Below are 18,521 nucleotides of genomic sequence, written 5' to 3'. Positions count from 1 at the left end.
TTTGTGAAATTAAAATGCCTTCCGGCCTGAAACTGGGGTCACAAGAATGTTACTTAGAGGTGGACACAGAGGCCCTGGGCCATGAGCCTGGGAAACCTCTGAGCTGTGGCTGACAGGTGAGGCCGGCCCGGGGGGACAGTCCCAGCAGCCACCAGGCCTGGGAGGCACTCCCCCGGTGAACAGCGTGAACCACTCTGCCGGACCCATGTCCTAAGCTCCTGTTTGCTTTCCTCATTTCAAGCAGCAATCAATAAATTCCACAACGATCGTCTTGACTGAAATGTAAGCTGGTGAGTGGAGACTGGTGGTGGTCAAGTGTTTTCCCAGCCCCGTGTGATCTGTCCCCTAAGTAGTGACCTCTGTACGCTTCCGAGTTTTCACACACACTAAGATGACACGAAGAAGGCTTCGTATTGCTCTGTTTGTGAGGCTTCTTTGAAATCCTCTTTCCAGTCTGTTTCACGTTAGCAGTGTGTGCACTACTGTATAGTAATCATTAGCTTTATTGTCTTGTAAACCAGGCTCCTCTGAAGAGACTTTGGTGAGATGAACGTGAGGTAAAAATGTCATTCGGCAAAAAGTGCAATACGCGTGGTACTTTTATTTTTTATGTTCTTTTTTAATCCAGGGGTATCAGTCTCTGCTTTGGGAGAAATGCACTAGGTCTGCAATTTCCAGCTGGGCAAGTGAGTCTCTGGGATTTACATGCAACTGATATGCTGGTCCCTGTAAGGCAAGTACGCCGTGTTACCACAACAGAAATCCTCCCTTTTAAAGGCCCTGGGGGGCTACACTGACCCCCCCCCCCCCAGCAGGCACTGCCCTCGCGGTATCTTGAGAACGGGGCAGAAGGTTCTCAGCAGCGCCCCGTCTCCGCTATCCACTTAACGTCTGGGGCCCACGGAGGAGGACTAAGACCTGGCACCAAGGACCCTGTACCAAACTCTTCCTCCCCCTCGGAAAGATAAAGTCAGACTCCCTCTGTTCCTCAGAACTCAAGCCCGGCTGGAGACTTAGGCTGTTTCCTGAGTCAGGTGGGACAGGGCGTGTGCCCTTCTGGGGAGGAAACGGGCCACTCTCCCACCACCCCCAGGCCTCTCCCCCTCTGTCCCCACGCTGTCATTAGCACCCCAGGGGGAGCGGGGGGCACCCGGAATCAGGAAGAAGCCGGTGTATGCAGCCAGGGGGTGCCTGGGGGGCCAACCAGAAACCACGGGGCAGGGCCACCAGCTCAGGGACGTGGATACATCAGATGAGTGGTTTCCTGGGCGGGGCCCTCCCCATCTCTAGGCCATGGTACTTAAGTACAGGGGTCGCTGCGCGAGTCCATGGATCACGTTTAAGAGCTTCTGTCAACAGTTACACGTAAGCACCCTTTTGGTTTAGAGCATATCCGACTCCAGATCTCTTTCACATTCCTCCTCCTCTAGAAACCGTACAGCGTGTCCTCGGACCCGTGTGGGGGGCTTACCTTGGCCACATCTGTACCCCTACACCGGGCCATCTCTACTGCCTCCTCCGAAGCCGCCCGAGCCGCGCTCTCTCTCTGTACCTAGACCTCAAAGGTAAAAACTGGAGAACACGTAGTAAGTTGGAGTCCTTGTATAGGCAGGAATCTTTGACCACCGTGTTAAGTCTACAAAAACTTCCCAAAACATCTTCAGAAGGGTGAAAGACAAGAGCAGCATCAGCTGTCTGTGTTTCTGAACTAGACAAAAACTTTTTTTTCATGGACGTACGTCCTCTGCCAGGCGCCGTGGTGTGGCCCTGCTCGGCAAGTGGCCCGGAAGGGGTGGGGACGCAGGCAGGTGTCCTACCCGCACACGGAGCCTCCCGCTCACACCCCACCCCGCAGCCGGGAGCCCTGCCGGTTCCCACCCTGGCCCTCAGCTCCCCTGCGTGAGAACGTGTGTACATTGATCCGCACACATTTCACGACCAGTCTATCAAGTTAGCTGGACACAGGCTCACCTCCCACAGCTGAGGAAACCAAGGCTCTTCAAAGTTGAGGTGACCTGACCGAGCGAGCAGAGCCCGTGCGGGAGGGGCCGGGACAGGCTCTGGGGTTTTCCAGCTCCTCACGCAGGCTCTTCCCCCACCACCCCCACCGCGGTAACATTGGACTCTCCTAGTGAGCCCACCAACAGAGCCCCATCTTAGCAAAGTAGCAGCTGAAGGGGGCTCTGGCCCTGCAACCAGATTCTCCCCTTGGCAGCCGCCTGGCTTCGGGGAAGAGGTGCCCGCAGGGACAGGCTACAGCCCTGGACCCCGCATCCTTCAAGGGCCCGCTTAACCACCGGAGGTCAGACTCCCAGCCCGCATGTCTGGTTCCTTCTACTCACATGACGCTCACTTCCTAGAGAAGTAGGAGGAGTGGATGGATGGTGGCAGTGCCCACCCTGCCCTGACGGCAGAGCCTCTGCTCACCCCACCCCCCAGGCTCAGCCCCAGGGAGGCCCTTGGAGAACACTCTGGAAAGCTGCCTGGCCTCGAGGAGGGACCTTACCATTTCTTTACAGGGAAGGCCCCTCAGACACAAGTGCTGATTAGACACTTTTAGGGATGAAAAAAGGTAACCCACTCCGATTGAAGAGAGGCAGGGTGGGTGGGTAGAGGGGAGCTGTGAAAGAGGAAGTACAAAACAGCACGCTGGAGGAACACGACCCCGGCCTAGGATACGGTCGCATGAGCCAACAGTGAAAACCCGGACGGCTGCTGGCTGGGTGATGTGTGTGCCGGTTCAACATCTCCATCAAGGCCATGCGAGTGGCGATGGCTTCCCACTAGGGGTGAAAGAAACCCGCCTTGGCCAAGATCTCCGAAGGGAAAAGAAGCAGAAAGAAAAGGTCCGCTTCTCTTTGGGGACTGCAATTTAAGAAATAAAAGTGATCGAGATATTTGCACTTTGTGGAAAGGGCAAGATTATTTGCTTATTTCTGAAAGGAGGAGGGTTGGTCTTTGGTTTTGTGAAAGAGTTCCTTTTGATAAAAATCTAATTGTAGTTATTTTTTCTGTGTGTTTTTTTTAAGTTACTAAGAAAAAATGGTGAGTTCAATAGCTTTGGTATTTTGAGTGCAAATCATAATAGCTCCAATGTGAAAAAAGAAAAAAATCAAAATGTAACCTGTCCCTCACTGTTAGAAAATTGCCTAAAATGCAGTTTAATAAATGATCTTTGTTATCAAATGGTAATTTAAAGGGGGTAATTTTCTGCGAAGAAAATGTACTGTTTTTATGTTTCCAACATAAAATTGAACTAAAATAAAAACAACTTGTTTTCTAAGAGCCTGGGTGATCTGAATGTCAGACGGACGAGATGGGGCCTTTACCTCATCGGGCCTTGAGTGGAATTTATTTGAAGTCTGGAAGGTGGCTGTGTTCCCTGAGCTCTGGTGCCCATTTCAGGCTCCAGAAAAGGACAGCGGATAATATGTTCTCATTGACGTCAGCAGGGTAAATAATACCTTGCTCTGAGATCGCCCGAGTCCATGTCAGCCACTGCAGAAGGCTGGCGGGGACAGGCTGACCACAGCCCGCCGCCTGGGCCGCGCTGCCTGGCTCTCCCGGAGTCTCCGAGACGGAGGCCGGCAGAGGAGGGGGGGCGGGCGCCTCGGGCTCCCCCAGTTCAAGATGCAGAGCAACTGGGGGGAGGGGGGGGGTGCCGCAAGCCCCCGCTGCGAGTCCACAGTGGCCCGTCTCTTGGCCTGAGGAGCCCTCCGCCCGCTGCTGGCGCGCACACCGCCCCGGCGCCCTCCGGGGCTGGAGAATCCCTTTGCGAGGCACCGCGAGTAGACCCCGAGTGAAAGGGCAGCGCAAAATCCTGCTTTCCGGCAGCGAGTTCAACGGGGATTTGTTTTCACTCAAACCGTCGCAGCGGAGCCCATGCTGCAGAACTGAGCTCCCACGCGGGGATCGCCTGCCGTCCGCAGGGGCGGCCACGCACAGCAAGAGAGCACGGCGCTCTGCGCCCACCTGTTCGGCCCCAGCACCGCATGCAGGTGCTCGGTCCTGACCTTGAGATCTGTTACCCCTGTTGGGCAACCCAAGAACTTGGTGACCCTGAGGTTCAACTGCCTCTTTTTTTTTTTTAAAGGAAAGCACTCAATTTCAGTAATGGCGTTTTGCAAACTATCCCTTTTCCCACCAAATTTCTCCATCATCCTCGTGTTGCCAAAAACAGCCCAGGGGCACAAGCCAAAATAACAGACCTGCTGACACAGAGTGACCGAAACCAGCCAGTCGGGCCCCTGACTTAAACATTCCCCAGGACATCCTTCCCTTCTGCAGCCTTTGCGAGCCAAAGTCTTGGCCCACGTGGAGGAGGGAGCGCCCCCTCGGGAGAGCTAAACCCCAGACCCGGGGTCTCTGCCAGGCCCGGTGGGGGCTGAGACTCACCAACATTGCCTGCACTTTGCAGAGGGACACGGTGTCTGCAGTCCACTCACCAGCACGCCACCATCGCCACACGTCTGGGCCCTGCCCAGGCACGGAAGGCCTCGCACCCCACGCCCGTGCTCCTTCGCAGGCGGAGTCCGGTCAAGCTCCGCATCGGGGTGGCTTTGAGAGTTTCCGACTCAATCTCTCCCTGCTCCTCAAAGAGGAGGAGGAAATAATGAGGCCTGAGATGCCGTAAGGGGACGGGTCTGAGGGTGCCGACCCTCAGGACTGAGTCCGTTACTGTGCCAGGGCCACTGCGCAGCCGCGAGTGGGGCCCAGCTGAATGGAGGAGGAGGCCCCGAGGCCTTTCCGAGAAGCACGCCATGCAGGGGACCCTGAAGTCTCAGGCACCTCCTCAGCATGAGACCCACTGGAGCTGTCCTGGAGTCACCAGAGAAGCCCACATGTTGGGCAGGGTCGTTGTGCCAGCAGAGAGGCCCCAGGGACCGAAGGGCCCGGCCAGGAGAACAGGGCGTTGCTTCCCCAGGCTCACCTGCTGGAGTCCCCACCCCCGACCAGAAAGGCCCTCCAGGCAGAGCGGCGCCTGCCGGGGATAGGGGACATCGGACAGTGCCAGAGACAGCATGGGAGGTGGCAAGACACCACTGCCAGCCCCGCCAGGGTCCTGAGCACATCATGGCAAAGGCTCGTTCCCAGGACTAACTCGGGGACACGCACCAGCTGATTTAACTCCTAGCTTTACTGTGAGGGTCAAGGGGGGCCGGGCCCTCCAAGCAGAAAGCCCCTCAACAGCTTGTCATACAGTCTCCCCTCCACCCGTCTTGCTCTCGCTGAGCTCCTCACCCCCCAACAGCAGACTCCCACATGGGCGTGGGACACCTGGGAGACCTCGGCACTGGCCGAGGGTGGCTGCCCGATTCTGAGCACCTGCTCCAGGTTGAGAACCGAGAACTTTGGTTCCTGGATTCCTCCACTCTCGGTCATGAGTTCTGGGCAGCACCAGCCACAGGTCCCACAGCCGGAAGAGCATCCACGAGAAGCCACATCCCACCCAGAAGAAGGCCTTTGTCATCCACCTGCAACTTTCAGGCCAAGCCCCTGGGCAGAGGGACAGACGGCCCCAAGCTCCAGCAGTGGGGATGGTGCCAGGAAGAGGCCAGAGCTCCAACCGGCCTCCTGAGCTCGTCTCCTGCGTGCGTCCTCCACGCCCAGGCCTCCGGCAGCCTCTCCGGGCCTCTTTCCTCCAGGCATCCAGAGCTGAGCTCCTGAGATGGCCCAGGAGGCCCCCAGGCAGCTCTCGGGCGGGGGGAATGAGGACAGAACAGGCAAGAGGTTGGCCCCAAGAGCCCAGACAACTGAGCTGCCCGGTGGCCCCACCTCAGGCTAGCCGGAGCTGCCCAGTTTGAGCACGGAAGACAGGCCAGAGGTCCTCGGGGCCCAGATGACGCGAAGTCTGGGGGAAATCAGGAAAGCTGGGAAAACCACAAGTGGAAACAAGAGCGGAAGGAGAAAGGGGTGCAGGAGGAGGGATCTGTGCCGGACGGACTGCTGGACCGAGGGGAGCGGAGGAAGAAGAGGATTCGGCACGTCGGCGCCCGCAACCATTATCTACGGATGCCTCCCTGGATTTGAGTCTCCAAACCCGGCCGCGTGGAGACCGAATGTCCCTCACAGCTGCTCCTTCCTGCAATAACAAGACTGACATCACTGTTGTCAGGGAAATGGTGTTTTGATTAAAATCATGTGACGGCTACTTTGTGATTCAATAAACAAATCCTGTGTTAACCCTCGCCTGACGGAGGGCAGCCCCATCACCACAGGGCAACCGCAGGGTGACCGCACAGCGTCCTGGAGGGAAGCCCTGCCCGGCAGGAGGGGGACGGCCCGGCCGCTGCCACTGCCACGACGACCAGGCAGCTGAGCGCACCTGGGGTGGGCCGGGAGCTCGAGGCGGCCACGCTGTTCCCCGGCGGGTCCCGCGCGGAGGGGGCACGGGTGACGTCCAGCACAGACATCTGCTCTGCAGGCACAGGGCCGAGCGGGCACCCTGCGACCAGAGGAACCGAACCGGCTCTGGCCTCGGGCTCCCCTCCCCCGTCCCAGGCGACAGGGATGCCCCACGGCTCCCGCCAGGCCCCAAGGCCGACCCGGGCGGCCAGTGGCACGGACGGCGAGGGAGGGGTTAAGAACAATTTCTGGCTTGCGTTGGATGACTTCCTGGATCACTCACTTGGCTGCCGGCCCCTGACACGCAGGGCTCTGCCTGGCAACACTCAGTTCCTTCCATCTCACCCTCAGGTCATTTTCCTTCAGAGAAACGAACGCAGGGAAGGCAGGGGGTATTTCTGGGTTCAGTGATCTGCAACCTCAGCAGCCTCCAATGCCAGGAGACCCCGAAGTAGACAGGACTTGGGGGGAGGCTCACAACCCGCCGACAAACGGAGCCAACGGCACCTCCCGTTCAGGGCCGTGAAGACCGAAGGAGAGTCCGCACAGTTCGCGAGGCCCGAAGTTCAAGGAACGACAGCTAACGCGGCCATCGCGGGGCTGCCGACTTAGCCGAGCAGGTCGGCCACGGCGAGGTCGCCTCCAGCGTCCCACGCTCAGGTCAGACGTGCACGCTGCATTTATTCAGTGGCACGGCCAGTTGCCCCTGACTTTGTAGGAAAACACGTAACACCTTTCTTCCCAAGCAAGGCTGTGGCATAGGCCTAAAAATATGTGACTCAGTCCTGCCCCTTCGGTGAAGGCATCTTCCCAAAGGCCAAGTTCCGTGAGACACAAAGGGCCGAGCATTCAGGCGCGTGTCGGGGCCCCGTGGCCGGCTGCAGCCGTGAACGACACTGTCCCCCAGCGCAGCCCGGGGTGCAGCCACCACCACGACAGCTTGGCGGGGCAGGGCGGGGCGGGGGGTGGGGGGCAGCTGCCCGAACCGGGCATGCCTGGCAGCTCCAGCCCACAGGAAATGGAGAACACGCTACGGTGAAGGACTGCAGTTCGGGGCCTGGACAACAGGACCAAATTCTCGTGGCCTCAGTCTACTTAGAACGAGAGAGAAGCCAGGGAGATTCGGAAGGCAAGCTTTCCAGGTCAGAATGTTCCCCAAGCAAACCCACCACAGCAGGCATGAGGAGGCCGATGTGTGCCCAACCCACCACACACAGCCCGAGCTCAAGAGCGGGCGGCTGAGGCCTCTGCCCCAACACACGGGGTGGGCACCGCGCGGGTCCACTTACACGCAGGCTTTCCCCTAAATCCAGTGTGAGTGTAGTTCCCTCTCTTAGGGTTTTAATACGCGTTCTCCTCTCTAGCAGACCTGGCTGTAAGAAATAATACACATACACACAAAATACGTGTTCGTCGACTGCTGGTGTCGTCGGCAAGGTTTCCGGTCAACAGAAGGCTATCAGTAGCTACGTTTGGAGGGTCCAAAGTTCTATGTGGAGTTTCAACTGTGCAGGGCCGAGGGGGCGGGGTCAGCACCCCAACCCGTGTTGTTCCAAGTCAGCTGGATTTGTGAGCCATACACCACCACGCTCCCAACAAAAAGCCCCAGAGCAGGCGCTGGCACCAGTTTCGATTAATGAGCAGTTACTCTCAAGCTGAAAATTCCCGTATACCTCCCCTAGACAGACATCAAACGGGGCTTGGGGCCCCGTCACAGTGCAAGCGACAGACATGGTGCTTCCCTTGAATGGAGAGAACCGCCTGAGAGGAGCCGTAGCAAGTGAGAATGGCCACCAGTCTCTGACGGGAGGGGGAACAACCCGCATCTCCCGAGGCGACTCCACCAACCACCCCGTCCTCTGTGTGAGCCTCGCTGCCTCTGCCGGGGAGGGCGGCCGGGAGGCCTGTGGCCACAGGAGCCCCAGAGCTCTGGAGAGCCCACCCCGCCCCTCCGAAGGAAGGACAAGGAGGAGGGCAACAGGCTTTAAAACCACACTCCGTTGGCCGAAAAAATCAGTCTCCTGAAGAGAATTAAAGGTACCACTCTGCGTCCCCCTGCTGCAGCACCACGCCACGCTGGCCACCCTGCACGCGCACCCGCAGCCCAGGTGTCCGTGGCACTTACCTTTCCTGGGTCCTCTTCGGGCCCTCTGGCTCTCAGGAAGCGGTTCTTGTCGGCCCCAGGAGCGCTGGGCTCCTCAGTGTCCTTCGCAGGGAAGTCTGACTTCCTCAGCCTCTGGGCCACCACTGGAGACACAGACGGCAGTCCCATAACCGGCCCTGGGCCCCACCCGCCAGCACGTCCCAGCCAGGACCCCCCCCCCCCACCTCCTCCCCCAGCTGCCCCAGCACTGCTACGGCCCCGGGGACCCGGGCCCAGGAAGCACCGCAGAACCTCACTGAAGGTGCCCGTCCCTCAAGGGCCACAGAGCGCCACCCCACGGGGTCTTAGGGTGCCAGCTGGGTGCTCCCCCACACGGCGGTCACTGCCTGCAGAGCCCCGGCCGGACAGAAAAGACCAGGCTCCTCTCAGAAGTGGGAGGGTCAGCTTCAGAGACCTGGAGAAGGGAAGGAGTCGGCTTCACTACCCAGCGAGTCAACTCCGTCCTCCAGAAGACTGCCGTCTCAACCGAACATTATGTAGTTTCCTGGAATCAGGAGGCTCATGGAGGCGAACGGGGAATAGTGGGACCACTGCAGGCATAAAAAGGCCCGGCGCCACAGGAGTGACCGGGAGAGAGGGGCAAGGCCCTAGATGGCGGCGGTGACACAAATCCCAGGGAGACAATCCCATACCGGCGCACAAGCACTTCATCCTCAAACTGAGGCGGCGGCTCCTGCTCTCTGGGCTCCAGGCAGAGCGGATGGAGGCGGCTTCAAGAGAAGAGCACGGGGGGGGGGGGGGGGGGGGGGGACGGGGGACCAGAGCGTCACAAGCTCAGTACAAGGCAAGAAGGCGGGCCGCGCACCCAGCGAGTTTGGCGGCCCTGCCCCACCGTCCCTGGGGGGCCACCGGCATGTGAGTGCTCCAGGAAAGCATCGACTTTCCACTCCGCGGCCACATGGTGACGGGTAACCCCACACCGAGGACGCACCGCTGCGGCTCCCCTCTGCGTCAGGAATGACACGTCCGTTCTCCCCGAAGGTCTGAGTGAGCACCCCGGAGGCCTGGACCAGACATCTCAAAGGTCGGGCCGCTGTGCTGATCAGGACGAGCCGTCCAGCAAAGACCCCGGGGCCCCGCACCCCGGGGCCAAGCCGTGGCACCTCCATGAGCCAAGGGCCATCACTGCAACAAGCCCTTGTCAAAAACCACACACTGAGCTGTTCGTTCTCATGAAACAGGACGCGTCCTCAGGTTGCTGTCTTCGCAGCAGCGCAGAGAAACAGGATCTGGCCTCTTGATCCTGTGACGGGGAAGCCACACAAACGCGGGAAGAAACACACAGATGAATCCCGTGGATGAGGGGACCGCTATGCTGGCATAAGCCTGTTCTGTCTCTGCTCCACTCTCCTCCCTAACTGAACGGACGCCAAGGGGGCAGGACAAAAACTACGCTCCTCCCAGGCAATGTACACTGGGGGCCATCACGCAAACCCCAGCGGGGCCGCTGCCAAAGTGGGGCCTGAGGAAGGGGGGCCCAACCCTCGCGTAAGAGTGGTACAGTCCTTCCTGGGCCAGCGGGAGAAGGAGACGCAGTCTGGTACCTTCGACAACACGTTCTTCGCACGCAACACATCAGAGGACAGGTTTTAGAAATTCATTCAACATGTTTTTATTGAGCACCTTCAGTTAGGCCAGACACTGATCTAGGTGCTGGCGATACAGGAGAAGACAAAAAAATAGTCAAAAATCCCTGCCTTTCCAGAGCTTCTGGAGCTGACATTCTAATGAAATCAAGATAAGAAAAGTAACCCATGGCCAATATGACCAGTTATGAGCCAGAGAACAGCTCCCCTGAGTAACAGAAGGGATTCCCTATCACTTAATCAGAAAGTCAATCAAGTCCCTACGGGGTCACCCAAAATGACAGAGCCCTGCTTAGCTCCCAGACCCATGCTTGAGAAATCAAGGGCTTCTGTCTCCTCTTGACCAGTCTTGGAGGGAGAGGCCAGTGCTCAGGGCTCCCCAGGAGTACACTTAAAGTCTAAAAGGCATTTAAAAGTCTGTCCCCAAACCAATGGCATTCCCAACCAAAGAGTAAAGCAATAGCTGTGTGACTTTGTTTCAAGAATCAAGAATCCGAGACAATAGCCTCTCAAATATGCAATTCGCCAAGTGGAACACAGCCTGCAGAGAACAAAAAGAACCATCAAACTAAAATTAAAGTGTTTACAGCGTAACAGTAAAGACATTAAAATGAGAATGCAGGAAAATTTTTTGCATAGCAATAGATTTAATCCTTGGCCCAAAAAGTAATAAAACAGAAACTTCCTAGAAGGCAGCTGGCAGTTTCAAATGCAGGCCGATAATGTCTGAGTCAGGTTCTGTTTACCTAAGGTATGACAAACCTGGAAGCATTTGGTCCAACTTGGTTTTTTACATAATGGTTTCATGTGCAGACCTTTATAGTAAGTCTTCACCTTCACGGAGCAGGACAGGGCTCGCTGGGTTTACACAAGGTTGTGAGTGAAAGAAAACAATTCAAAAACCCAAACAGAAACAAGCAAACCACACAGCAACATACGAGGAGCAAAACATAAGCTACAATGACACGTCATTAATTAAAATTATTAGGACAAGGCGAGTTTGAAATCTCAAAGAAAAAGTATCAATATTCTCGGTGAAATACATAAATATTTCAGGGACGTAGAGTAAAATGAATACATCTAAAAAAAAGGTGTAACCCATAACGATCCTCATGGAAGTTTTTTTAATAAAACTGAAAAGAGTGATCAGTAACTGGCATATCAACTGGCTATCAATTGGATAAAGGGGGCTTTTTAAAGAGAGCTTTTTAAAAAGATTTAAGTAGTTCAGATACAATGGGTTTCCTGACCTAGTATTCATTTGCTTCAGCAAACCCTTCGGCTTGGCTCATTACCTTAAATTCCAGGAGAAATTAACGAGGTTTTACCGTAAAGTACAAACACAAACATTTCAAACGGTAAGTCTCCAGGGTCACCCACACCAAGACGTTAGGAAGGAAGCTTCAGTTGGTAGCTACCGGCGGCACAAGGCAGCGAGGACCAGACGTCAGCAGAGCTGAAAGCGGAGCCAGCTAGAGAGCAGGAATCCCTCCCAGAAGCCGACCAGTGGTTTCTCTACTCAGCAGACACACAAAGGGCAATCTTACAACGAAGCAGTACAACGACTGCTTGTTAGGAGGCACTAAGTTTTAAGCTTCTGGTGGAGAGACCAGGAAAGGAGGTGGGGGGAGGGAGCTAAGGAGCGGTGTTTGAATGCAGTTGCCATGGTGAGCCACTGAAATTCAGTCAGCTTCCAACACCCTGCCAGCACCAAGTGGCATCTGTGTTTCAGGTTTCCGAAGGACATGATTACAGCAAAAATCAAGCAAATAAACCCCAAGACAACCTCTACGTGAACCCTGAGCTTCCACACTCCCCTTTAATGGGAGACACTAACGCAGACCATCAGTATCCAGGAATATGTGGCTTTCACTAGGTGACATCTCAGTGTAGCTCCCAGAGTGTTTATAAAATAAGGTATTCCAAATCATGTACATTTAACTTTGGAATCATGGAGGGAGACACACACAGATACATGTAAACATCAAGAGAATCACTCCAATCCTTGTCTGGGTCCAATCCCATCCAGACGTGGTTGGAGACAGTAAGTGGCCGGGGCCTGACCAAACAAACAGCAAGCGTGCGGGAGCCCCGATGGTGCCGGATAATCATTAGGAGACAATCAAGAAATGACCGACCAAGGGTCAGGAACTGGTCACAAACAAGAAGAATGCATTAAATGTAATTATCCCAAAAGTGAAGAGACAGACAATCCCATTTCGTCTTCAGAAAGAATCAAGTCACTGAAATTTGATCTCTTGTAAGTTGTTGCCATTTGCTTGAAGTCTTGAAGGTTTTCCACTCTGTGTCCACCCAGCATAAGAACACATTGACTAGAAATCTGTGATAAGAATTTAGTAAAGTCTTTTCCCTCCTGTTCCTCATTATGCCAATGCAAGCACTGGAAAATTCCAAACAGAATCAAGTTAGTGGCACAGAAAGTTCATGAACTATCTATGTGAATGTTCACTATGCCAACAATGACCCAAAAGCATGACATGGTTAACTTCTCACCGTGGTCAGTTTCTTTACTCTGCCAGGCTCATCAAGTTAAACTTTAAAACCATTATAATCCAGACAACAAACTGTTCTTACCAGTGAGAATCCTAGTCCGCCCAGCCCGATCCCTGGGACTAAGAAAATGGCCTGCTCAGCGGTGGGCCAAAAAGGTTCTACAGGGGCCAGGGGCCCAGGCGTTGTAGACGCTCTCGGCCCTCCGCTCCCCTTCACCATGGCCTGCCCACCTCGCTCATGCCCACCCCCGCAGCCAAAGCCCGAGGTGCAAGACGGAAACAGAAAGGCCTACCACTTATAGCTTCCTGTGCGAAGTACTTGACATCCACGTCTTCATCCTGGCCCAACTTCTGCAGTACTGGCTTCACTTCCTCCCGCAAAGCACTGAAATCCAACAGGATTGTCTGTGAAAGGCAGTCCTCTGAGCCACATAAAGGCTCTAGGATATACACGTTCTATGGTAATTTTGAAAGTTTAAAATTTTTAAAAAGTTAATTCTTTAGGCAATTTCTGGATACTAACTAGGTAATCGCAAAAATCCTCAATAGCTTCAGACAACGATCTGCTGTTGCAATCATTAGCATACAAAATCACACAGTAGCTTCAATGTAGAAGTCGGAGTGAACACTTCAGACACAGTTGTTAAATGATCATCTTTACACAAACCCCTATCTCAGGTAAAGGGAAAATCACTGACCTTAATTTTTGCTCTAACTCCCCACGAGAGGGTAAAAATTTAAATCTACTTCTTAAACCAGAGTAATACTCAAGTCTTACTCAGTGTTCAGAACTGGTCCAATTTTCTGAAGAGATTTGGCTACATTGAAACGGACGTTCGCCACTTGGTCTCCTGCCATTTTCAGTACAACGGGCAGCATGTGCTTCGTGGTTATTTCCTGACCGCAGGCTTCAGACAGCGCCTAGAAAAAGAATTAAGAGAGCGCACTTAAAACACTTTCTCATGTATTTAAATATCCCCAAATCTGAGACAACAAATTAACGTTTAATAAGAAAGTAACTGACCTGCAGGAAAAGGTTTCTCGTTTGCACCTCTGAATGCGGGATACAAAGGAGCACTGGAAAACTCGGTTAAACCGGAATTCCCGGCTGACCGGACTCCTGCACATTTTACCATGAATTTAAAAACGGATGTTTTCTCTCGTCAACCGTCCAAGTTAATCGGTATAAGAAACAGATTGTTCAGAATTCCGAACGACAGCCCCACAAATCTGCTTACCGCCTAAGCTTAGCAATAATCCTGCGGAAGACTCACGTTAATGCAGAATAAGGTGGTCATCCTGTGCAAGTAATTGGGATCGTTCGCCATGACTAACACTCTGGGAACGATGGTGTTCTGGGCCCACTCTGTTCCGAACTTCTGAACGAGCTTCATGAGGTTGTTGGTGGCGGCTTCGCGGATAGCATACACTGGCAGCAGAGGCGCAGAGCACACGGTCACGAAACTTACGTCAGGAGCACAGCCCCGTTCACTCACATCGTCAGCCAAGGGGACCAAAAACCAAACCCTCCCAACACTCCCAATTTAGTTGTACTACACTGGCAAACATGCTCAGATGTGACTCATGATATACTGACTTGGTCTTATCATAGTTTACAGATGTGCCCTATGTCCAAGACAAAGGAGGTAGGGAGCTCGTTCTAGTGCCTATTACGTGCCAGGTGATCCGGAAAGAAAACAGACGCTCCCTCCCCTCAAAGATCACGTGCTCTATCAGACACGTAAGCTAACGCGGGCCGACAAGTCACATGGTGGAAGACGGACCCTGACATAGAATGAAAGTGTGTAGCAAAGGTCCTGAGGGCTGTACCTCAGTGGAGAGAAATAAGAACAGGGAGGTCTGGGAAGCGTCAGGGAAGAGACGACTTGCTGTGGACCTCAAAGACTGAGGAGGATTTGTGTAAGCAGAGAGAGGAGGGAGGAATTCCTGGTGGGCACAAATGGACCCAGGGTACAAAGGAGACTAACGGCACTCAGCAAGCCATCGGGTCGGAGAGTCAGGGGGGACCTGGAACACACAGCACCTGGAGAGCTAAATTTAGACCCTGTAAGAAAAACGCTGAGTTTTTAAGGCAAAGTTGTAACCTGATGACCACTGTGGTATTTAAGCAAGATTATTCCAGCAGCGACAACAACAGCTGGGGACACAAGGCCAGCAAGGAGGTCGCTTAGAGGCCAGTGTGGCCCCCTGCATGACAGCAAATGAAAACCTCCGACGACCTGCCTCTCTGCCCTTAAAATGTTGATGGTGCAACAGCATGTCAACGTCTTTTGTGAATGACCGCCCGCTTTAACGTCTAAGAATTCCCTGTAAGATCATTTATCGAGGACACCGTCAATCTAGATGATCAGGCCTGAGCTACTACCTCCTCAACAACTCGCTGCTGCGCACAGCACTGACCAAAGTCAGGTCTGGTGCTACTGCATCTCGCAGGTCCCGGAGGACGCCGCGCTGGGGCTCAGATGAGTCCAGGGCAGGGGGCACGCACTCCTTATTCTACTTCTCTCCCTAGGCAGGCCTAACCCTCCTGGGTAACGGGACAGGCAAGGGTAGCCATCCAAGCCACAGCCCCAGCCCTGGAAGATTTATGTGAGGCTTCTGGACAGAAAACACCCAACTCTTCCCAGTGAGCAGATCCTCAGGCAGTGCCAACTGAGGCCAACAGGAAGGACCGCGCAGCCAAGAAAGTACATAATTTATTACCAATATGAAACCTGACCAAGGTCTATGGGAGAAGCAACCTGTCAGTGACAGCCAGAAGCATTCGTGGAGCGCGCTCAAGCCAACTTTTCTACCCGCGCCCCAAGACCCCAATTCCCTCCACATTCAGAGCCTTCGCGTTTCGCACAACCCCCTCCCCGTCTCCCCCGCTATGGTGGAACCACCAAGAGCATCTGTGTCTTGTCTGATTCTGTTGTTCAATCTGCTCGACATCCTTCTCATCATCACGCCATTACCATAGGAAGGGACCTCACTGCCGGAGTAAGCAGAGACGGCGCACACACTCAGCCTGGGCCCTGACCTCAGCTGTACTCAACGGGACCTGGCAGACGCCCGCGATGGTCCTGGCTCCTCTGAATTTTGTGCCACAAGAACGCAAACCATTCCAGAGTTCTGCCAGTTGGCTCTCGTCGTTTCGTCTCTCTCCCCTTCCCCTCAAGGGTCCCTCCGAATGCCTCACACCCTCCATGTGCTCACTCTGATGCCTGCCCCCTTCTGTAAGAAATCCATTCCCCTTCTAGATCCCTCCCCCTGATCAATACTGTCCACTCAACCTCAGAAAAAGTGATGACCCTTTCTCCTTTATATTAATCTGGACTTTCACAATATTCTTGCAGTAGTTTAGTAAGCAGGAAAAAAGCTTCAAAAATGTAACTGAACAGTGATCACTACACAGCAGTTAGTCTAAAATGCAGAACAAAACCAAACAACAAAATCCCATGTGATTAATTACATACAGAACAACTACAGAACTGACATTTCATTGATTCAAAGAACGCTTACAATGCCTTAAGTTTAGCATGCTAGTGTGCCGCTGCAGAAAAAAGGGCGAAGGGTCCCCCTTACTCCCCAACTGGGAGGGAAAAAATCCGAGCACTGAGAAAACAACAACTGACTTGCACAGACAGTACAATCTTACATGGAAAGGATGTCAGGAATTCAATTCTCTGTGGAACATTAGGACTTGAAAAGTTCCTCAGAATTGGGGTACCTGGGTGGCTCAGTCGGTTGAGCGTCCGACTTCGGCTCAGGTCATGATCTCACGGTTCGTGGGTTCGAGCCCCGCGTCGGGCTCTGTGCTGACAGCTTAGAGCCTAGAGCCTGCTTCAGATCCTGTCTCTCCCTCTCTCTGCCCCTCCCCTGCTGGCACTGTGTCTCTCTCTCTCCCCCCTCTCTAAAAAATTAACAGTAATGGGGCGCCTGGGTGGCGCAGTCGGTTAAGCGTCCGACTTCAGCCAGGTCACGATCTCGCGGTCCGTGAGTTCGAGCCCTGCGTCAGGCTCTGGGCTGATGGCTCAGAGCCTGGAGCCTGTTTCCAATTCTGTGTCTCCCTCTCTCTCTGCCCCTCCCCCGTTCATGCTCTGTCTCTCTCTGTCCCAAAAATAAATAAACATTGAAAAAATAAATAAAAAAAAAATAAATAAACAGTAAAAATAATTAAAAAAAAAAAAAAGATCCTCAGAATTTAGAATGCAAGCTTTCAAAAAAAAGTACTGAATGACCTGCTGGGATGTGTCTTTCCACTAACATTAAATATCTATGAGAAATAAACATTTTCTTTCAAAAAGGAGAGAAATTTCTTTCCTACGATTACCAAGCTTAAGTTTCATTTAAAAAGAAAAAAATAGGGGCGCCTGGGTGGCTCAGTCGGTTAAGCGGCCGACTTCGGCCCAGCTCATGATCTCGCGGTCCGTGAGTTCAAGCCCCGTGTCAGGCTCTGTGCTAACAGCTCAGAGCCTGGAGCCTTTTTCGGATTCTGTGTCTCCCTCTCTCTGACCCTCCCCCGTTCATGCTTTGTCTCTCTCTGTCTCAAAAATCAATAAATGCTAAAAAAAAAAAAAAATAATAATAATAATAAAAGAAAAGAAATTAAAAGAAAAAGAAAAAAATAAATTAGCCATAAAAAGGTAACCTTAGAGGACAAGAAAATAGTCTTCACATTTAGGTTGAAAACGCTAAAGTTACTTGTATATGCTTTCACAAGATTTGCACATTTCCTTCACACCCTCCTCTTCACTCTCTTAGCTATTTAACCTCCCACATGACCGAAACATGCCCTTAGAGCAACCACTTCCACATACAAGCGGACACAAGCTTCCCCCTCCTTCCAAATACCCAGGCAGAAGCACTGCAGATGAGCAGAGATCCTGAGTACATACAGGACATATAAGATGCTACGGTACTGAAACAAGATGCCTATCATATCCACCAAAATATGCAACCAAAGTTGCTTATTTTATAAGCCCCCAGAGCCCTCATATGAACAGGTGTCAGGCCACACTGAAGCTGCCAGGCCTGGACATGTGGCCTAGCTGTGAATGTCATGGGTACAGAGGGCACCCCTCCCCCGCATAGCTGCCTAGCAGACCAGAGGAGATACATGCACCTGAGACCTTAGCAAAGAGTCAACGTGTAAGGTGGTTTCACAGAAAACATCCACTGCCTTGATATTTTGATATGCAGCAGCGCGAGCTTTCAGTGAGTTTGTGGCGCTGAGAAGAAAAGGATTCTGTGATTGCTGAATGATGTTACAAATACACAGAGAAGATAAGTTATTTCAAAACCTATTCTCTAAAACAGGTGCTCCACCTGACCTGCCTGAGCTCGAGGCGTCACCAGCTGCCAGGGAACAATAAGCTTACCTCTCATCAAAAGCGGAAATCCGGGTGCCCACCCCCCCCCCCAAGTCACAGCTGATGTCTTCCACTCCGAGACCCCGCCCCTGAATACCTCCTTCCCTATGTGACCTCAAAGAAGCCAAGCAGCCACTTCTACCCCCTGGGCCTTTCATCAGATTCCAATCCCTACCCCACCGGATCTATAGGAGCCGAAAACTAGAGTACCATGTTCTACCAAAGGCCCTTGGGACAAGGAAGGAGTGTAGGGTTAAAAAAGATAGTTTGAAAATAACCTAACAGAATGTCTAGGAAACAGGGCAGAGATTGTTTAATGAAGAAGATAAAATTTAAGATAAAAAGAAATTGGCAGAAAATAAAAACGTCAAGCTCGTGTTCAAGGGGAGCTAACTAGACTCTAACTGAAGCCTTTCTTCATCCCTACAGAGGTAAGGCTAAATGTCTGATCAGATGAGGATTCCTTTCAAAAAAGGAAACCTATGAACAAAATGGATGTACACAAACACACAGGCCTTCCATAGTAATCTGTGTTTAA

At 53.2% G+C, this 18,521-nt stretch overlaps 1 protein-coding gene across 5 annotated transcripts in view; it reads right to left on the bottom strand.

Annotated features, from left to right (window-relative positions):
* Positions 1–581: 581 nt before the first annotated feature.
* The window catches only part of PPP2R1B (protein phosphatase 2 scaffold subunit Abeta), a 33,539-nt gene continuing 15,599 nt past the window's right edge, over positions 582–18,521 (bottom strand). The window contains exons 12-17 of one of the 5 annotated variants that reach the window (XM_025929146.2): positions 13,883–14,037; positions 13,387–13,529; positions 12,902–12,993; positions 8,471–8,592; positions 1,472–1,552; positions 582–726 (exon numbers count right to left, since the gene is read on the bottom strand). In XM_025929146.2, coding sequence (XP_025784931.1) covers positions 634–726; positions 1,472–1,552; positions 8,471–8,592; positions 12,902–12,993; positions 13,387–13,529; positions 13,883–14,037 — 686 coding nt within the window. In that variant the 3' untranslated portion in view covers positions 582–633. Of the gene's footprint in view, positions 727–1,471; positions 1,573–8,470; positions 8,593–10,105; positions 12,497–12,901; positions 13,014–13,386; positions 13,530–13,882; positions 14,038–18,521 lie in introns of those variants that run through there. The other 4 variants (XM_086679145.1, XR_015241361.1, XR_015241360.1 and 1 more) reach the window with 4 other exon arrangements.

This window comes from Puma concolor, chromosome D1, assembly GCF_028749965.1.
Source record: "Puma concolor isolate L17-30 chromosome D1, mPumCon1.1.hap2, whole genome shotgun sequence".
Classification (NCBI taxonomy): Eukaryota; Metazoa; Chordata; class Mammalia; order Carnivora; family Felidae; genus Puma; species Puma concolor.
Note: the sequence above shows the minus strand (reverse complement) of the source record. Positions and strands in the feature narration are given on the sequence as shown.